At 42.5% G+C, this 21,134-nt stretch overlaps 1 protein-coding gene across 1 annotated transcript in view; it reads left to right on the top strand.

Annotated features, from left to right (window-relative positions):
- The window catches only part of Ush2a (usherin), a 732,353-nt gene that overhangs the window by 142,023 nt on the left and 569,196 nt on the right, over nucleotides 1-21,134 (top strand). The window contains exon 12 of the mRNA XM_004626936.2: nucleotides 20,001-20,196. Coding sequence (XP_004626993.1) covers nucleotides 20,001-20,196 — 196 coding nt within the window. The remainder of the gene's footprint in view (nucleotides 1-20,000; nucleotides 20,197-21,134) is intronic.

The following is a 21,134-nucleotide window of genomic DNA, read 5'->3' as shown; positions in this document are numbered from 1 at the left end:
CCAGTGCAGGGTAGCAGGAAGCTCTCCGCACACTCACCAGACCTGGGCTAGGACTGGGTCTCTCTGGTCCCCATCTTAAAAATAGTGTTTTGCACATCATGAAGACACTATGAAATTTATATAAAATTGTGGCCTGGGCTGTGTCCTCAATATTAGAGGTCTAACCTGAACAATTTTAGAGAACGGTAACAAAAAACAGTAAAGCATGGAACTGAAAAGTGAAAATATAGTTGTAAGTCCATTAAGGGAGAGAATCATTGATTGTAATGTTCACGAGGCATTGACAGATGCTACAAGAGCAGCAGAGCAGAGAGAAGCGATTAAGAGACGTTAAAAAATAGATTAGTAAGAGGACTAGAGATGAAATGAATGAGATGAAATGGAAAGGTAGCACTAGAGGAAGTACTTGCAGGGCCGACCCAGGGAGATGGAAAGAATAGGAAACCTGATTATGCTGCCAGGGTGGTAATTTTCAGGAAAATACATTAAATATTATGTGTACTTTCTCCGCCTAAGTATCTTTTCTACAGTACAACAGTGCTTTCGCACGTGCTCAGAGGTGCGCAGATGAGAGGCTGGAGGGAGAAGCGCAGTGGGAAGAGATGGAAGTGTTCACTTATACACAGGTACATACACGTGGGTGTGGGCACTTACACACACGCATACCCTTGGTCTATGCACCCCAGTACTTGTTGTTAATTACCATAACATGGCCAAATATCTCCATAGGAATTTTCCAGACATGTGTGAGCTTGTCCTCAGATAACTAAAGCGTTAGGGTGCAAAAAAGGTGGAGAAAGGATGTGTAAATGTTCTTCACCCTGGAGGAGCATGGCTGGGAATGTGTGGATTCCGGCGCTGCATTAGGAGGGTGAGACAGCAGGGTGTGGGGAGCCTCCACTTGGGGGCTTGAGTGGAGGCACGGAGGTCCAGACACAGCCGTGGGGCTCTTTCAAGGAATCAGCTGGACAATGTCTGATGATCTTTAGGGGCCAGGGGGCCACATGCACAAGAATAGCCACCAAGATCTTTGGGTGTCAGTGACACAGAAGGCAGAAGTGAGTCTGAGCTTGACAGAAAGACTAATGTCAAGGGAGCTGTTTACATCAAGACTGCAGCAACCCCACAGCCCTGGAGATGAAGTCGTCTGTAATCTCAGGAAGTTGAAGGATGACATCATAGGCAGAAAGGAAGCCATTATTTGGGAAGTGTTTATTAGACATAGAAGAAGAAAGAAAGCTTTCAGTAGATAGGTAGGAAGGGGTCCCCCAAAGTTCTGTGGTGCTGTCTGACCTCTTTGTCCAAGGTTTCAGATGGACAAGCAGATGATGGAACTTTCTCAGTTGTCCAGGGGCCACCTACCCAGAATGGCCCCACAGCTTTACAATGACTAATTGGACCCCGACTTCCTTATGTGGAGTTGAGAAGAGAATCAGTTACTCACCCCGTCTAATTCTTTCACTCCTGGTCTGACTGTCGGCAGACGTGGTTTATTCTTTGCATTCCATTTGAGTAAGTAACTGGTTCCGGGTCAAACTCCCAACTCTAGGAATTTCCCATGCCTCAGCTCCCAGCGGTCAGAACCTGGCCTCCCCGTGATCCTCCCACTTGTTTTGGTGTCATGGGTGTCAGTGCCACAGTGTCTGAGACAGACTGACACGCTGGGGCAAGTGGTGAGTACAGAAGGCAAAGTGTCAGATCCTCGGCTATTCCATGTGTCCCGTTCTTGCCATGTATGGAGAATTAGGCACACATCTTAATCCAATCCTTCACAAAGTTGAAGTTGAAGGGTTTCAGGCACTGTGTTGATTTATGCACCGAGGACACCAGACCTCAGGGAAACAATGTCACTCTTCTAAGCTGACAGAAGTAAGAGTGGAGTAGGAAAATAAGAAACTTACACTGTTCATCTCCAAGCACAGAGTTCAGCATGGTTTAGAGATGCAGGAATCAGACTTAAGGGTGTGCTCCTGGCTCCATGTGTAGTGATTTCCACACATGCAGGGCTCAAGGCAGAAGGCCACACTGCATGTTCCCTTATAGTCCCCACAGGTAGGAAGGAAATGCATCCCTTTGCTCCTCATACATCAAATCCTATTACTCATACTCTCATGCTAATTTAATATGAAATATCTAAAATTTCTAAATATTTTGGAAATAGCTATGTGCATATAGTTATGAATCCATGAATGGATTAATGCATCCAGGAGGCCAGAGCCTTTGGGATTAATGGCACACTGGAGCAACCAAGTCTCAAGTGGAGATTTGCTTGATACCAAAGACCAGACTAGGCAGCTTCTATTGCTGGGACACATTACCCAGCAGCATCGCTTGTGAGGAGGAAAGCTTTGCTGAAGCTGTTTCTGAAGCTTTGGGCCCTGATCACGCAGAGCCATTGTTTGTGGGCCTGTGTAGAGACAGAGTGTCGTGGTGGGGAGTGCATGGTGGGGCAGTGTTGCTCAGCTCATGATGAACAGGGGCGAGAAGGAGACAGGAAGCGGGGAGAAAAAGAGAGAAAGAGAGGGGGGAGGAGGGGAGAGAGAGAGAGTGAGAGAGAGGCAGACAGACAAACAGATAGCCCTGGGTCCCAATTTCACCTTCAAAGCCATGCCCTCAGCCCACTGGGTGTGGTAGCACACACCTATAAGCCCAGCATTTAGGAGGCTGAAGCAGGCCAACCACTGCAAGTCTGAGGCCAGTCTGACATAGTGACTTCAAGGCCAGACTGACTGTAAAGTGAAACCCTATCTCAAAAAACCAAAGCTGTGCCCTCAATGGGCTACTTCCTCCAGCAAAGTACTGAATTCAAAAATTCCACCATCTCCCAGTGTACCAGAAATTTATGAAGCGATGAGTGGAGTCATTCACCCATGAGACCAGAACCTTCGGGACCTAATCCCCTCCAGGAGCTCCTACTCATGAACGCTGCTGCACCTAGCACCAGGCCTGTGTCATATCATAACAGAGGTGGTGTATGGCCCTTAGTGCTTAATGCGGAATGTGTTCCAAGAACACAGAACCCAAGAAACCAGAGTGCTCTGTAAGGTATTTTTAAAATTATTGATCTCTCTCTTTACTGTTGCAGGTAATCAGCTTCTCCTAATATATTAGATGCTTCCATTTTTATAGGCTTAACTAACAACTTGTGGTGGGTAATCATTGCCCCATGTGAGTTCCCAGCAACTGTTACCTTCTTCGCTAAAAATGAAAGAAAAATATTTCTAAACTGAACAAGTTAGTTTGTATTAAACTGTACAGACAGAGACCACACGTTTATCCATGCTAGAAATTGATGCACTATAAGATCCTTCACTTTAATCAAGTCAAAACACCATCTTGATAATAACCCTATATTAATTTTGAAGCAAATTATAATCGGAACACATTGTATAGTTGTGCCATTCAGATGACATTTAGAAATGCTGTAATTTAATATGGTGACATATATTACATGCATCTTTTCCAAGTAATGACTTAAAATCTTTAAGCTAGATAGAGTTAAGCCAGAGAGAGAGAGAGAGAGAGACAGACAGACAGAGACAGAGAGAATATGCAGTGATTTCCCCCTTCAAGAAGTAGAAGCATATAATTACATTGCTTCCTCTTAAGATATTCAAGTATGTAAACACCGCTGGGAAGAGAACTGTGTGTGGAATTTCTTTACATTCTTTCCACCTTGAACTTGCAAAAGATTAAGAGCAAAATGCACTGCTAGTCTACTGTGGCTTTGCCTGAACGTACTTCAGAATTCTACCTTCTTGCGCGCTCCTTAGAGATTACGGTGGGGAAGTGAGGGAGGCCGTTTCTCAGAAATGCTTTTTGGAGGGGGAGGGGGGCTATGAAAACACACTAGCCTGACAAATGACAGGCATTGTGGAAGGGAAAAGAAAAGGCTCTTTGCTTTCACACCAGTTCAGAAGCTTTTCTTCTCAAATGAATATTTTCGACAGCTGAGCAAGATGATAAACAGCAGGACCACAAAACACTTAAATGGAGACACGTGTGATGATGCACGTTATTCACCTGGCCTTCTCCAATTTGTGACACTTAGCTGGGGCGGAACCTACTGCAGATTCATTTGAGTATTTCTGAAGTAGAATGAGCACCTTAGGAAGGTAGCCTGGGATGTTAATGCGGCTTCTCTTTGGGGACACTTGTGGTGAGAAGCCATTGTCTTTCTACTGGAAATGTGTACCAATTCTCTGAGTCCACATTGAGGACCAACAAACACCCAGTCAGGAGGAAAATCTATGAAATATGAACAGTGAAGTAGAGATCAACTTCTCCTTATGAGCTTCGGCAGTGATGAAAATGGCCAGGTATTTCATACATGCTTTTCTGGAGAAAGAAATGCTGAAGCCTATATATTCCTAGAATTAGCATTCAGATTCCCAAACTGGCTCAAGGAATGAAGACTTCATTTCCAGGGTGCTGAGTGACAGACCTGGTGTCATGTGACGAGGTCGATGGTCTGAGAGAGAAAACCAGTGAGGCTGAGCACCTCGGGCTGAGTGCGGCGGTGGAAGAGGCAGCTCTCACCCGAAGCACTAGTTCTCCGATATCAGTGCTCCTGAAAGCCCGCCGTGAACTTCTGGAGCTCGATGTTTTCATTGTTTCGATCTGGGTGTCTGGGGTACACAATTAAGGGACTCAACGTCTAGGCACAGTAAGCCTGTCGAATGTAGACAGACATGTTCAAAATTTTTTTCATTATTTAATATGTCGTGTGTGCTTCACTGGGACCGATCTTTCAGAAAGTGTGAATTATGCTATTTTTCTTACTTGACTGGATAATAGTTTAGGATAAGTATTCCATAAAATCAGTTCTAGGAGTTAACAACTACCTCCTTACTAAAAGACAGTAGAAATCAGGAGCTTTATAACTGCTGTAATACGTGAATAAATACATTCATTTTCTGCAACCTCCTAAACATATTTCAATGATATAACTGTTATTTTTAAGTGATTCATGTGGTAATTTAACAAACATTAGGGAGCACTACAATATACCAGGCACTGTGCTAGTCAAGCTGTAAGGAAAGTGGATAAAAGAGACTGTGAGGAGCCATCAAGGCGAAGCTTCCTGAAATATATTGCTTACTATTGATTAAAAATAAACGAGCTGTGTGAGGATTTAATTTTCTATTAGCACACGTTAACAGAACATAATGATCAGATTTATCATGGAGCATTTGTACGTGTACAAAACGCATCTCAATACGGTCATCGTCCCCAACTACTCCATCTCTCCCCCTTCCAGTTCTTGGCCTCATTCGCATTTGCAAAGTCTCTATTTCCATTTTTTCTTTCAATTTTCTTTTCCTGCACACTCTTTCCTTCCCCTTCCCCTCCCTCTTCTCTTGTTCTCCTTTCTGTTGGAAAAAGATCTCCCTAATTCCTGCTATCTGCATTTTATTTTGCTCCCTGTTTACACTTTGGGGTTCTCATATAATTATGAGCAAGGATGCACTATTCGAGCTTTGGTGTCTGATTAATTTCATTTACTACTATGGTCTTGAGGTGCATCCATTTCCCTATGAATGTCTCAAGTTTGTCCTTCTTTACGACAGACTAATACTCCTTTGTGTATAAATACCATCATTTCTTTAACCATTCATCTGTTGATGGGCAGAAGGACCGTTTCCAAGATTTAGCTGTTATGAGTGGCGCTGTCATAAATGTGGGTATGTGCGGATCACTGTGATATTATCATTTTGTATCTCTTTTGAGGCGCTTCCTAAAAGCAGAACAGATAGGTCAAATCCAGTTTCTACTGGATTTAAAGGTCTGGCTGCAGTAACCAGCATGCTGCCCTAACTCCAGGGTTTCTACAGCCACAGCCCAAGCAGCCCTCCTCGACGGCACACATCGAGTGGGACTCGTCTTGGCCAGGCAGGTGTGAGAGCGCCTGATTGCTCGGAGTCCACTGCGGAAGCCTTCAATCTCTCGCTACTGAACGAGCACTTCCCCTCCTGGTTCGTTCGCCTGTCCTCGAGTGTGCTGCGGTATCCTGGCTTCCGCAGTGTGTGGGTTTTCCACAGCGAATCTTGGTTTGCACAAGGTCCGACCTTTTCTGCCAGAGTTCCGTGTTGAACGCTTAGATCCAAGGAATCAATGTTACCAGTGCTGGCGCCTTGAAGAGCCGGAGCCTGGGGGAGGTCGTCTCTGGTCGCTCCCCTCACTCTGCCCTCCCGCCTGGCCACGTGACCTGGCCAGCTGGCACACCTTCCTGCCAGTCATGACCCCATCTGCCCTCACTAGAGCTGTGGCATGCTGGCACTGGTTCCTCGGTCCTTTTCTTGTTGCTGGGACGAAATACCCGACACCCAAAGTTAACAGAGAAAAGGCTGACTTAGCTCACGGTTTGCGGAGGTTTCAGTCCATACTTGGCTGGCTCCAAGGCAGAGTGGCACGAGGCAGAGGGCAGCAGTTCATGATGGTGGAAGACAGCTCATGCAATAAGGGACCTGAATGGCATCTTTCTGTCCCTTTTATATTCTGTGCTACCAGGATTAAGGCAGTGCCACACCAATTCGTGGACTGATTCAGTGACCACACACCCTTGGTCCCGGTATCACAGTCTAGATTCAGCCACCTCTGAAAGCCCCACCAATGACTGACTGAGGCTTGGGGAGGCATCCAGACACAAACCATAAGCTTCCTCTAATTGATGCGAAAAATAAACTTCTTTCCATCTTTAAGTACGAAGCATCAAGTATACTTATTATATAACAGAAAACTGACTTAGCTCACAGGCTCTGATTCTCCTGGAGTCTCTTTTGACTTTTCTTCCCTAACAGACACTGAGGCAGGTGCGTATACTACGTAGAGAAATGGCAGAACCAAGCACCTTTATTGTTTGTCTTCCAGTGCCGTGACTTCTGCTTCTCCCTCTCCCATCATCCAGCCTTCTCTCTGCCGCTCACCCGCTCACTACCGCATTCAGCTACTCGACATCCCAGGCCCCACATCTGTCCCAGGTCCCTCCTGGGAGGTCAGGTCCGTAAGAGGCCTGGGGGAAGGGTTAGAGCTGACGGGGATGAAGAGCAGGATGGGAGCAGCAGCAGCAGGGCTCCTGGGAAGCTGCTTTCTGAGCAGACCGCCAGAGGTAGAAAAGAAAAAGCAGCAAGCTAAATGGAAAACAAACAGAAGAAAGGACATGATTAACAATTATGCCTGTAATCCCAGCACTGGGGAGGCTGAGACAAGAGGATCACTACAAGTCTGAGCTGCGTAGTGAGACCCTGTATCAAATAAATTTTTTAAAAAATTACTGAAAAAGGGATTGGACCAACCAGATTGAAAATGAAGATACTCAATAGTTGATTCTTTGAAAAGATTAATAAAATTGATGAACCAGTTTATAAAAATGGAGAAAACTCACAAATTACCTCCACCAGAATTTTTTTAAAGGGTCACCATTGTATAGAAACAAGAAACTACAAAAGGACAGCAACAAAACATCATGAACAACTACAAATACTTGTGACACCCACAATAAGATTGTATAGCTTACTTAGCACAAAACAGAAGATACAAACAAAACACAAATACAAACCCGAGTCGAAGTGGAATGTCCGAATAGTTCCATGTGGATTAAAGGCATGGAGATTATAGCCAAGAACCTATCAACAAAGAAAACCTGGGATGGAGCAGACTTTGCTGACTGATGCCCCAGGAGAATGGATAAATCCTGTCGGTTTCAGATAAAGTCTTCCAGAAAACTAAGAATAGGAGCCATCTGTGCCACCCGGTTCTTTTGTGAAGCCCGGAACTAGGCTCCCAAACCCAACAAGACATTAAGAGAAAAGCCCGTATGCAATTTCTGTCTGACCATAGCTGTAAAATACCTCCCAGCAGTGAGCAGAGGGATCTTCAGTGTGTAACAGGCGCAGCTTCAGACTGATTGGCATTTATCTTTCAAATGCAAAATAATTTCCTTGTTTGCAAATCAATCAAGAGTCAATTAGTGTGCTAAAGCCACAGACACAGAATTAAAGAGATAGCTCATAACATCCTCTCAGTAGATGCCAAAAACCTTGGGACAACATCCCAAATACTTTCATGATAAATAACCTCTGATAAAAATAGAAGACAAATTTCTCAACCTGAAAGGAGCACCTGCAAAGAATGCAGAACTCATACTGTGCTTCCTCAGCAACAGTAAAGCATTTTCCCCCTCAGATCAAGAACAGAGGAAGGATTTTTATTCACAATCCTAAGACAGGTCGAATGCAGAGGAAAAAGGAAGAGTTGGAAGTAGGAAGTAAGCTGCTGTTCTCTGCAGAAAACAGGGCAGTCTGGGGCAGGAGAATTACAGGTGCTCTGCAGTTGTTAGATTCTTGGTCCTCGCTCTTCTCTTCCAGCTATGGTCCTCCACAAAGCCATTCAGAACCACTTTGTTAGCTCTGTGACAGCGATGTGATTGCTGTATGGTTGGAGCTGTGGGATCAATCCCAGGGCAGCCCTGAACCAGCCACATTGTGGCCTCCCAGGCCTTGGGCTGCTGACTTTGGGGCCAGCACAGAGGGAGCCTGGGGAGATGCGTGAGGTCCCACCCAGGGCCTGCACTTGGCTGGTGTGGCAGTTGGGAGCTACCGCCTGTCTGTGAGTACAGAGCAGAGAGCAGCCCACCTAGGCGAGGAGGGTGTGGTGTCGCCCACAGTATTTAGCAGTTTGGTGCCTAGTAGTCACAAAAACAAGTCTGACTGCCCTGTGTGATTGATTTTGTTTTATTTTTAGAGAAGGTGCAACCTCTTTTCTACAGGACAGGTGTTCCAGGCTCCACACTGCCCCTTTGGAATATCATACAAGTGTCACTGTCAGGAACAGACAGGGTGGAAACCAATGTGCAGGCAGCTTCTTAATGGGTTGTGTGGGCGAGAGGAGCAGATTGTGTCCAGTTTCCGGAGAAGGCAGCAAGTGAAGAAGGTGGGGCGGAGGTTGGGAGGGCTTGGTGCTGACAGAGACCCAAGAGAACTCACGAGCCTGAGTGGCCAGACATCTGTGGAGTGCCCCTTTATTTAATTTAATTAAGTTTATTTATTTATTTATTTATTTATTTTCAAGACCAGGGATTGAACTCAGGACCCTGTGCTTGCCAGGCAAGCACTCATTCCACTGAGCCATCTCCCCAGTGCTGGAGTGCCACTTTAATGATGAGTTGAAGAAAAAGGGTTAGAGAATTCCTTGCAGAAGTCTAGGGCCTTCCCTATCAAGCAAGAGTGTTCTGAGAACTGCACTCACTGATTAAACAGTTTCATTTTAAGCCCTCGTTTGAATTTCTCTTCTGGTCAGACAAAATACTCCAATCCAATTTAATTTCCAGGGCAGGCTTCCTGTTCGTAAGTTTTTGAGCTTCCTTTTCAAGTTCTTAGTGTGTGTGGCACCATCAACAATACCTCTCTGGCTTTTAGGGAGTTCTAGAAAATGTCACACGTGGGACGTTATTATTATTCGCTCTACCACCAGCCGAATGCGTGCTTAAGGAGACTAAGCACGTATACACTTACATATATGTTATGCTAAATGATCACTTCAAGTTACTTAAAAATGTGAGGCTAGGGAGGTAGCTCAGTGGCATAAGCGCCTGCCTGGCAAGCACAAAGTCCTGAGTTCAATCCCTGTACCAAAATGAACGAATAGACAAAAAATCAAATCACTTAAAATATGGCAGTGTCAGAAAGGCAAGGTCCTGGAACCAAGCAGTACCCAGGCCTGGCCTCCACACCCCGCCTACCCAGCCACCCGCCCTAGCCGAGCTCCTCCTGCCCTGCCAGCTGCTTAGGCCACTCAAGCCCAGCGGCCACCTGCACACCGGCTCTGCCAGCCCCTGAGCACGTTCCATCCTCACGCCGCGGCTTCTTCTTGTGGGCCAGCCACAGGATTTTCAGCCCTCTTGAGCCCAAGGCAAGCTCTGCCTGTTTGACCTGGCACAGCAGCAACGCGGGACCTAGCCAGCAGTCTTCTGGGTGGCCTTCGGCACCCCACCTTGTCCTGGCTTCCCTCCCAGACACCCCTTCTGTACCTTCTGCTGCCTGCTCCCTGCCTTGGCCCCTAACTGTTGGGGTGCTCTGGGGGTCCCTTTGTGCCACTTTCCCCTACTCACATCCATATGATTGGTGGTATTGACTTCAATTAGTGTCTGTGCCTGACAACATGCAAATCAATTCAAGCTGATCGTTCCAATGGACTGTTTGACGCTTAGCAAATATCTCAGATCTACTGTGTCCCCAAAAGTTCTGATTTTCCCTGTAAATCTGCTTCACCTAATTAATGCCTTTTTCATTCTAGCTTATGACAGCTCTGTCTTTGCTGAGGCCAAAATCTTGGATAGCATCTTTGAATTCTTTCTCTTAGTATCCCTGTATCATCTATCAGCATACCATGGTGAGCCTATTGTTAAAAACTATCCATAATCTTTCATGTACCCTAGATTTAATATTTCTTTCTTTCTTTTCTCTTTTTTCTTTCTTTCTTTCTTTCTTTTTTTTTTTTTTTTTTGGAACCAGGGATTGAAGTCAGGCCCTTGCACTTGCCAGGGAAGTGCTTATTCTACTGAGCCAGTATCCCTGTCTTTCTTTGCTTATTTCTGTTTAGCTATCTGGCCGTCATAAATTTTCCCCCTTTATGCTAATGTCTTTGCTACATGCAAAATCTATAACCAACCCGTGCATGATGCACCATAGATACATCTGTCCTCTGCAGCCACACAGCTAGCCCGTCCACATACCCTGTGACGGTTCTATTTTTGCCCTGGTGTAAACTCCTGGCTCTGCTCAGCCATCAGCCTCAGACTCTTCCTCTCCAGAGCCTTCATGTCCTAGGTACTACCCCTTCCATTTAAGTCGCTCTCCATGAATTTCTTTAATGAAGCCCTAGTACTCAGTTGCTTCTTAAGACGGATGTTCGATTTTTTGAAACCTTGCAAATATGGAAAAATGTATTTTTTCTTGACAGGATGTACAGTTTGACTTGATACAGAATCTGGAACTGGAAATAATTTCACTCATAATTTGAGAGCTATTTTGAGTTGAAGAGGTTCCCATGATTTTACAGAAGCTGTCAGTCATGCTCTGTATTTCAGTTGTGTATGGCTTATCTTATTGGTCTCTGGAAATTTTTATACCTTTTTATTTTTGGAACTTAAACACCTCACAATGTGAAACATCATGGCACTTTGATGTGAAATGTTTCTCCAGTACTTGGCTGAACCACAGTAAGGATTTTTTACAATATGCCTTGATGTCTGAAAAATGTGTTCTTTGTATTAATCTTTCAGTAATACCTTTCTCAATACTTTCCTAATTCTGAAAATACTATGCTGGTATTTTGTCTATTTTGTGTTGGATATTTTCATTGTCTCAATTGTATGGTTAATACTTAAAAGTTCTTTCCTTCACATATTGTTTTTTTCTTATAACTTTTTTATATTTTAAAATGAATGCAGCTTTTGATTTCTGGAGATTATAACAACGAATGTCTTATTTATTATTGGTGGATTTTTTTCTGTTTCTGTTGCTTGCATCCCACCCCATACACTAAAACTTCTCCTTCTTTGACCCTGTCTTTGATTTTTCACAAATTTCTGATCAATCCTTGCTGTGCATCCTATATTACAATGGTGAAATGTGTCTGTCGGATCTCCAGCAGCAGGGGCCAGAGGTCCCAGTAGCAGCTCTGGAGGTCTTATTTCTGTAGCTTTTCTCTGACAATTGACTGGAAAATCAGTCTGCCTCCTGGCTTTCCAGAAGCAGGGTAGGCGATGGGAGATGGTGGGGTGGGAGGAGTCTTGTTTGTTGACTTCCACTTACTCCTCTCATTTCTGCCCAGTACTTTCCCTGCCCATGAGCCAATAAGACCAAGCTGGGTGATTCTGATTTTTCTGGATAATAACCTGATGCTATCGCAATAACTATGATGTAGAGCTGGTTTGCCTGGCTGTAAGGGCTTGAGCTGGGGAGATGAGTGTCCTTCTGTGTAGAATCCATGTGCTCAGCCTGGGCATGGTGGGTGCCCTGAGTTGGATGTCTGCAGCATCCCCAGCCTGTGCCCACTAGATGCCTCAGCACCTCTTTCCCGTGGTAACACCTGGGAAGCCCCCAGCCATGTTCCTCTGGAGACAAGATGGCCCTCTCCTGAGGACCACTACCCTAACTTGAGCCTGATCATCTATCTTCTTCCAGTGTTTCACCGCCCTCAGATTGTAAGGCTCTCAGACAAGCTGTATGGAAAAACTCAGGCTGCTTATTTTTAAGACTTTGCCTCAGCTGGTGCCTGGAATGACTGGCTGAATAATGTTCTCAATATTTATATTTCTTTCCATTTCTTGCCTTTGAAATTTTTGCTGAAATGTATTGGTTCTCTATTATTTTCTCTATTGATCATATTAAGCTTGTAGGTTATAATTAAAATGATTTCTATTAGTGAGATATTGGAAAAAAGAATTAGTCAAAGGCTTTATCTGAATTTCACTGCAGATCTTATTTTTTATTAATTTTATTGAGAAAGAAATAGCAATGAGATCGTTTCAAAATAGGTTAGTAGTACAGTTACAATAAGTATTACATTGCATATTGTTGTCTTCGTAGTAGTTATTCAGAGTACAAGATGCAGACATGATATCTTGGCTAAACACTTTTAGTATAAATCTTCTCATTGAACTAAGAGAAGGTAGCTGTATATCTATCCTATTTTGTATATACAGATATATTTTCACTACAAAATGGACAAGGACAGCCAACATTTTGGCCCTAACCCTTTAAGGTCAGTGAAGACTCAGGACATAAGAGAACCTGTACTGTAACATCCTGTAACTCAGTGGTGTCCCAATTTTTTTGCTCAAGGAGATTATGGGGCCACAGAGGAAAGTGGTCAACAATGTAAGTGGGCCTAAGCAGAGTCACCTCGACAGATCTTATTTTTGAGCATACATATTTAAATGTATATATTTCACACAATGGCCAAACAGTGCCACCATCTTTGTCCTTGGACAAAAAAGTAGCTTTCTGGTGACTTTTATTCCTTCTGTTTTGCTTCTCCTCATGGATAAATTTTGTCTTACTTTTGTTAATCACTGAGCAAACCATTCCTAGCAAGGTCAGTTTTTTGTTAGAAAGGAGAAGCTTTGGCATAGTTGTCCCATACTTTTGTCTTCCTGGACAACACCTCTCTGTCACACTCACTGTGCACCTGAGAATCAGCTTGACAGCAGCTAAATTCAGCAAATTCAGGCATAACATCTTAGGCAACCGAGATTGGGGCAGAATCTTATTTTATTTGACAGTTACTGAATGAGGGAATATATACTTAAATTAACATTTGAGAAGTTAGCATATGAAAACTAACCCTTCCCTTTCTTTGTTCCAAACTGCACACATAGCTACCGGTATGATTCTAAATTCTGCTCGTATTTACTTTAGCCTTCAAGCCGTCTTGGGGTGCCGTGTGCCTCAGCTAAACTCTGCCCAAGTTCTGCTAGGTTTCCAAGTTTGTCTTTAAGGAAGTGTGCCGATGGACTGATTGAGATTAGAACTCCAATCTTGGCTACCTCAAAAAATAATCCACAACCAGCTTAGCGTGACATGAGGTTTCAACTCATGTAGCTTCTTTCTCCTGTGTAATAAGCAGAGGCGTCCCTGCCACACTTCTCTGGCATTCTCTTTTACTTGGGTTCAGAGCTTGAAGCCTGTAAGCAGCCAAATACATGTTTCTCAATGTATCTATGATGCAGCTAATGAATTTTCCCTGGAGTTTGTCATCTAGGCTTCTCTTAGATTAAGTTAATAGGTTTGGATCAGCTGTGAAGCCTTTTTGAGACTTACTATTCCCACTAATCAAGTTCCGTAGACTGGGTTGATCCTCCTGCTTGAGACAACCAAGACATGGGCACAATATAGCAAGCTATCGTAGCAAGACCTTGAGCACCAAAAAGTAATGCCCGTGTCCTCCAAGCAGTGGAAAGTACTGCAGAAGTCCTTGTTTCCCCAGATTACTGATAAGAGAATTTCTGGGTTGTGTCACAGGGGTGGAGGACACGAGTGAAGCCAGGGGGTTCTGCAAGCAGAAGACATGGAGCTGAGAGCGCTGGAAATCCAAAGTAGCTAGCATTTTCAGAGAGCAGAGTTGGAAGCACAGAGAAATGATTTCCGAGATCTGAAGAGCATATTCCTTAAGCATTCATTCAAGTAGTGGTTGTTGCATGTTGATGGGGCCAGAGAAAACACAACTTGAGGAAATTAAAAATAAAGATGCTTAGCACGTATGAGAAGCAGAAGACAGAGCTGACTTGCACCAGGCAAGCTGGAGAAAGCTTGTGACCCCCTGGACATTGGATCCAGCTCAGTGGTGAATAGACTTCAACTGGCAACCATCTAATTACCTAGTAATTCCTAATAGCAAGACCCAAAAGGAATTATTTTCAAATAATTTAACTGCATACCAGACTGAGGCTTTGGTATATTTATAAAAACATTGTGAAGTATTTAACACCAAGCAAGAAAAAAGAAACAATACCTGAAAAATAATCAAATATTACTAGGAATGAAAAAAACAAAACTAGGAACATGAGATGCATAATCAAGATTAAAATAAATGAAAAACAATCCACAAGAAGATATTATAATTATCAGGCAAGTATATTATAAGAATATTATAATTAGTTGTGATTATTGAAAAAGTTTCATAGAGATATGTAAGGTACAAAAGTCCTCGCAAATCAAAATTGCAGAGAAGAAATTTACAGTGTATGAGATGAACAGTCACCAGCCCGATGCAGCAGACTACCCATCAACGAAAGCGGAAGTGAGCTTGAAGGCATCCCGATACATTATACATTCTGTATGAAGTGAAATGTAAAGAAATGAGGTAATTCAGAAAACTGAAAACAGGTTCTGTGAGCTACAGGACAACTTGAAAAAGCTTGAAATGTGTTCTATTGGGATCTTTGAAGAAGTAGCTTAATATGGGAACACACACACACACACACACACACACACACATCTAAAAAGAAATTGATAGAAACTTCCAAGAATTAAATATAAAACTATGTATCCATAAACCTAATAAGCTCAAGAGAGACAAAGAACGTGAAATATGAAGGGACGTACAAATAGGTATGTTCTTTTTTGTTTGTTTATTTTCTTATGTGTTTAGTACAGGGTCTCACTACATAGATTGGACTCATAGGGATCCTCCTGTGTTCAGTCTCCCAAGTGCTAGGATTGCAGGCATGCGTCACCAGGCCCAGTCTTAGCCCTGGGGGTGGGGCCAGCACAGCATGTGGAGGATCGAATCCTGGTCCCTGCATCTGCCTAAGCAGGCACTTTAGTCCGCTGAGCTATCTGGCCAGCCCTGGTATGTTCCAGTTGAAGTGCTCAAACTATGATTAACTTGTCCTAGTGATAAAGACATAATATTATAGCAGCAAAAAGAGCAGCACACAGGATGCACAGAATGAAAACCAAGAGCAACAACAGATTTCCTCAGAAATAATGCAAGTAAGAAGACAATGGAGCGACATTCTCAAAATACAGAACATAAATAAATGGTACATTTATGATTCTATACTTACTAAAATATCTCTCTGAGATGAAGGTGAAATGTATTTTGATTTTTATTTTAAAGAATAAAAGGAGCAATATAAATGATACAGAATTTCAAAATAAGATGCTAGGAAATTAACAAGAGTTATTATATTACATGTTGTTATCTTTAAAGAAATTGCTTAGATTACTAGAGATAGGCATGAAAAATTGATCAAACAATATAATCCTTAACTGTTCCTTTAATTGACTAATATAAATTAGTAGTACAATTATCTTGGCTATCTTGAATATCATATATTAATTATTTTTGCTTGCTTCTTGTTCCTTTCCACATATTTTCTCCCTAGTGTAAGAAACTGAAAGAACAGATAAGACCCAAAAGGTACAGTAGATATTTGTGAAAGGGAAAGAAACTACTCAAAGGGAATTAACAAGTTGTGATGGGGGAAAGGAAATACAACTTTTAACACAAAAAATGAAAGAGTTTGTCACAGAACTTCACTCTAAGAAATGTTTAAAATAATGTTTAGCAAGAAGCAAAATAATAACAGATTGAAATGTGATATACTCAGGAAAGGATTTCTAACAATAGTAATGACATTGATACATACCTAAGTTTTTTTCTGATCATTTAGTTCTCTTTAAAAATAAACTGATAACTCAAATAAAAAAGCTATCATAGTAAAAGTTTGTACCCATAGTTACCTGTATGATAATGACTTTGAAATATTTATGAGAAAAGGAAAAATATTATGGTTCTTGTACTACATGCAGAGTGGTTTCCTATAAGGTAGAATGTGGTCATATGTAGAAGCTTTTAAAATAGTGACAAAACAAAAGTATATCTAACATATCCAAGGAGACAACATGGAATCATACAAAAATATAAAATAATCCAACACAGGCGAAAAAAGAAAAAAGAACCTAAAATAGATGGGACAAATAGAAAATTACAGGATGATAGGTTTAAGCCTAATCATATTAGTCATTGTGCTAATAGCACCTATCCTAAATACTCTGAACTCAAAGAATAGAGCCTCAGATTTGAAACCTGTGACCTTACAAATGGAGCACATGCTACACAAAGGATGAAACAGAAGACAGGAGCTAACAGAGTGAAAAAAAAAAAAATGCACCATGAAAATGCCCATCAAAGAAACACTGCTGTGACTTTGTGAATGTCATAAGGGATAAATTTTAGTCCAGGCAGATTGCACATGCCTGCAGTCCTGACACTGTACAAAGCCAAGGCAGGAAGCCCACACCTTTATATACATAGTAAGTTCGAGCTGAGCCTGGAAGCCAATGAGGCCCAATGAAAGCAAAACAGAACAAGCAGCGTTATTAGGATCGAGGAGGCATTTCCCACTGTGCAAGTGTGCAAAGTGTCATTTCATCCTTAGAACTACTGTATGTGAATTCTTATGTAGCAAACAATAGGGCTGCAGCACACACAAACCAAACATCGATACAAGGGAAAGGAGAAAAAAATACACAGTTATAGGCAGGAAATGCCAATAGCCTTTCTCAATAATTAAGTCCATTTGTTGTTCATTTCTCCTCCACGTTTGCAGTGTGCCCTGGTCACGACTCTGGGGGCTGACCCATGCAGTGGCACACCTGTATGCCTCTGTAACAAGAGTTCCTCTTTTGGAACATGGTCACAGGACAAGAAGATCCCTGCAGGGCTTTCAGGAAGCAGGGAGTAGTGAATGGAAGAAGCACAGACTTAGGGCCAGGTTGACTGTCAGGCTATCAACCCATGCTGAAGTTTCATAAATTTAAGGAGCGCTTTATCCTTTGGCAGACTGGAGTTAGTGTAAGAGGCCGTCCTCTCCAGATTTCAGGGGGAAGCAAGCTCCAGCTAACACAGGGAGCGTTTACAGGAGAGTCGAGTAAGTATGTGAAAGATAGCTAGTGTTGTGGCCCCAGTACATTTATTTCACTTTACCCTGTCCACTGTCTTGCTCTTGGTATGTGAGAGGGCACTCTCGACATGTGGAGAACGTTTGATGAACGGGAGGTGTTGCGAGTATGTGAGCAGAGGGCCCCCGACTAATGCCAGGTAATTTTGCAGGGAAAGTCAAGCAAGGACCTGGAGCAGTGGGGCTGGGTGGTAGAGGAGACTGTGTTGGGGAGCACCGCGGGGCGGCACGCGGAGCAGCCGCAGGGGCCGCTCACCTTCCCTCGCCTATCGCATCTTGCGTGTTGACGTTCATTGTCTATGTCTACATCTCATGCACGTAAAACTCTACTTCCAGGTCTTCAACTTTTTTACACCTGTTGCCTAGTTTTATTATCTAATGGATCTTCTGAGCCCCTGTATCTCAGATGAGAAAAAGTGAGGCGATGATAGTTTTTTTATTAAGCTTCTAATCTGAAAGTTCTTCCCAAGATATTTGTAACCAAATGGTAACCGCGGGTGATTTTTTTTTACCCTTGAAATAACAAATACATTCAACCATATCTTCCCATTTTCAGGCCGTGTCCCTCCCTGATAATCCTGCCTCTAAATTGGAAGACTGGCTTCTGTCCCAGGGAGGGGAATCAGGTGCAAAATGCCAGTGTCTGTGTAAGAGACGTGATGTCTGTCCCCAGCTTTGCGTGAGCAGCCTGCAGGGTCAGGGAACTCCTTGTGTGGACGTCGCTGTTCCCTCTTCAAGATCATCTCCTGAACACACAGTGTTACCTGCGTATACTGTGGGTCAGCCCTGGGTGTGTTCTCTATGTTCATTCTTCTCACACCTGCAGCTTAAAAGAAAAAGTACTGAATGCTTCCGCCATTATTCTTGAAGATGCTCTAAGACAATGGTTGTAGGTTTTACTATAATACAAACCAGCTAAATATGCTGAATGTAAAACAATGCTAGAAATATCCTAAAGAATGAGAAATAAAATATCCTAAAATATTCTTAAAGAGTACAAAAATAAGAGATGAGACATTAGAAACAGTACACATTAAAAAAAATAAAAAAACAAGATGGGGCTGGCCAAATAGCTCAGAGGATTAAAGTGTTTGTAAGTAGACTCAAGGGCAGAGGTTCCATCCCAAGCCTGCTTGCTGACCCTGACTCCTCGCCTCCCCCAGGCACACTGAGTTGGCAATTAAGACTGGGCGTGGTGGCACACACCTGTAATCCCAGCTCTTGGGAGGCTGTAAGCAGGCGGATCACTATGAGTCCAGTCTAGTAGTGACACCCTGAACACCCTGTAGACCCTTCCCTAAAATACAAAAACAAACAAATAAATAAAATAAAAACTAAAAAAGCAAAATGGAAGGTATTCAGCAGTGGTTATTATATTGTACGTTGCTATCTTCAATGTAGTTCCTCGGATTATAAATATTAGCATACAAAACTGGTCAAAGTAAAAGCTTTAAACATTAATTGCTATGCCCAAAAACTAAATTAAAAAGGATAAGAACGATAAAGAAAAAACTAAGGTTTTTTGAAAGGAAGAGTCACTGTTTAATTGATCAGTCTTACATGTCTGTATCTGGTAATCTGAACAACAAACTTGATGATAACAATACGTAATGTAGCAACCATTGTTCATATTCTATCTCTGTTTTGAAATTCTTTACCATTTTTATTGTTTTATGTTGCTATTTGTCTTTGTTCTTGTCATTCATTTTTGTTTTTGTTTTTGTTTTCTGTTTAAAATAAAATTTAAGGGCTGTCGAGACAGCTCAGCAGACTAAGTGCCTGCTTTGGCAAGCGCGGGGACCAGGGTTCTATCCCCACTCCCACATGCCATGCTGGCCCGCCCCCAGGGCTTGCTGAACCAGCCACTAAGTCTGGGCATGGTGGTGCACACCTGTAATCCCAGCACTAAGGAGCTGAAAACAGCAGGATCACTAGGAGTCCAAGCTGAGTAGTGAGACTCAGTACCAAATACATTAAATAAAAAAAATAAGATAAAATTTAAGATATTTCTGAAACAGGAGTGGCATAAAAAATGTACCAAGTTCAATATCATTTGTCATAAATAAATACTGTCAACCAACAACTTTACATATTATTGAGACCTTGATAGGACAGCATTTTTGTAAAAAATATACAAAGCAGGTGTGGAGCAAGACAGTAAATGAGAGAGAAACAACAGAGAGGTCTGGTCATAAAGACCAGTTTAGCTGCTGGCTCCTTTCTATCTTCAGGCTCTGTGTGTCTATATTTTGATTTCTTTATATAGTACTTAGTGCTCAATTTCCTGTTTCCCTTTTACTCGTGCACTGCTGGCTTCCATGGGTTTATTTTCAATCGGTTCTATATTTTCACTCTGCCAAAGCTTCCAATGTCTTACGTCAGGAGGGGAAAAAGGGGGGCCCTTATTACCTTCTTGTCTACTTAACATTTTCAGGTTTTTTTCCACCCTCTCTCCTTGTCTTGTAACTAATGAGCAAATGACCTAAAAATAGACTCGCTCGTCACCCTACAAAACGTCGTCTCTCCCCAGATTGGAGGTCAGTGTCATTGCAAGAGACGCGTGTCTGGCAGACAATGCGATCGGTGCTCCGCCGGATTCCACAGCCTGCAAGAACAGGAGCCTGACGGCTGCCGCCCCTGCAACTGCAGCGCCCCGGGGACGGTCGATGGAGATGTCACCTGTCACCCAACTTCAGGCCAGTGCAGCTGCAAGGCAAACGTGGCTGGTATGCGCAAGGCAGGGGTTTACAGTCACATCTCTATTTCCATCCGGAATAAAATTCTCTATTTGATTTCTTAACTGAAGAGTAAAGCAAATTTCTTTGTTCAAGACAGGCTGGGGGAAGAAACAATTTGGATGAAATTAACTGTCTAAAACTGATTGAATTAATAATTCTATCAAACTACACTTTGAAGCTCGGTTTAATCAACCCTTTAGAAGTTTCTTTATTCTGCAGATGCACTGGTTCACAGGCCCCACCCTAATACTTTGTAGAAAAATATAATTTTCTTACTGCACAGATGTTTCTTTTACAAAATTAGCACTTTTTCAAAATGGTTTACACTTAATGAGTTCTGAGCAAATCATTTCCATGCTCATTTCTTTAATAGACCAAAATAAATGGAGTTTTAAAAAAATGTTCTGTGCTACAGGCTGCTTTGTGATAAATCTTTCCATTTTTTTCCTATTATATTTCTTTGAACTGTTCCTATGAAATGCAAAATAAGTCAACATAATTCTACAGATCATGTATATTGCCAGGGTCAGTTATAAAGGGCCACATAATTTTAATTTTGTAATTCAGTACCAAGCTGATTATAATAAACACCTACCTTTGGTGTTATTTATCATTTTTTTTATACAAGACGTGCTTTTTTGTTTGTTACTCCCACAGGTATTTTTCAGAAATTAGATTTGATTATAGCAATTTATTACATCCAACAGTTTTGAGGGGAACCACTGCCACATAAGGACAAAATTTATCAAGTGCCCAAACACACCATGTACATAATGCACTTTGAAACTTTGATGTATGAGAATATTATGGGAGGAAAGTTTCCTGATGGAGTGAGTCCTGTGTTGGCACTGAACATGCCTTGGCTCACACAGGACATTTAAAGAGGACCTTTGCCTTTCTATTGTCGTTTAAGTCGCCAAGTCATC

The sequence above is a fragment of the Octodon degus genome, unplaced genomic scaffold (genome assembly GCF_000260255.1).
Source record: "Octodon degus isolate 3935 unplaced genomic scaffold, OctDeg1.0 scaffold00017, whole genome shotgun sequence".
NCBI classification, from domain to species: Eukaryota; Metazoa; Chordata; class Mammalia; order Rodentia; family Octodontidae; genus Octodon; species Octodon degus.
This window is presented reverse-complemented; position numbering and strand designations above follow the sequence as displayed.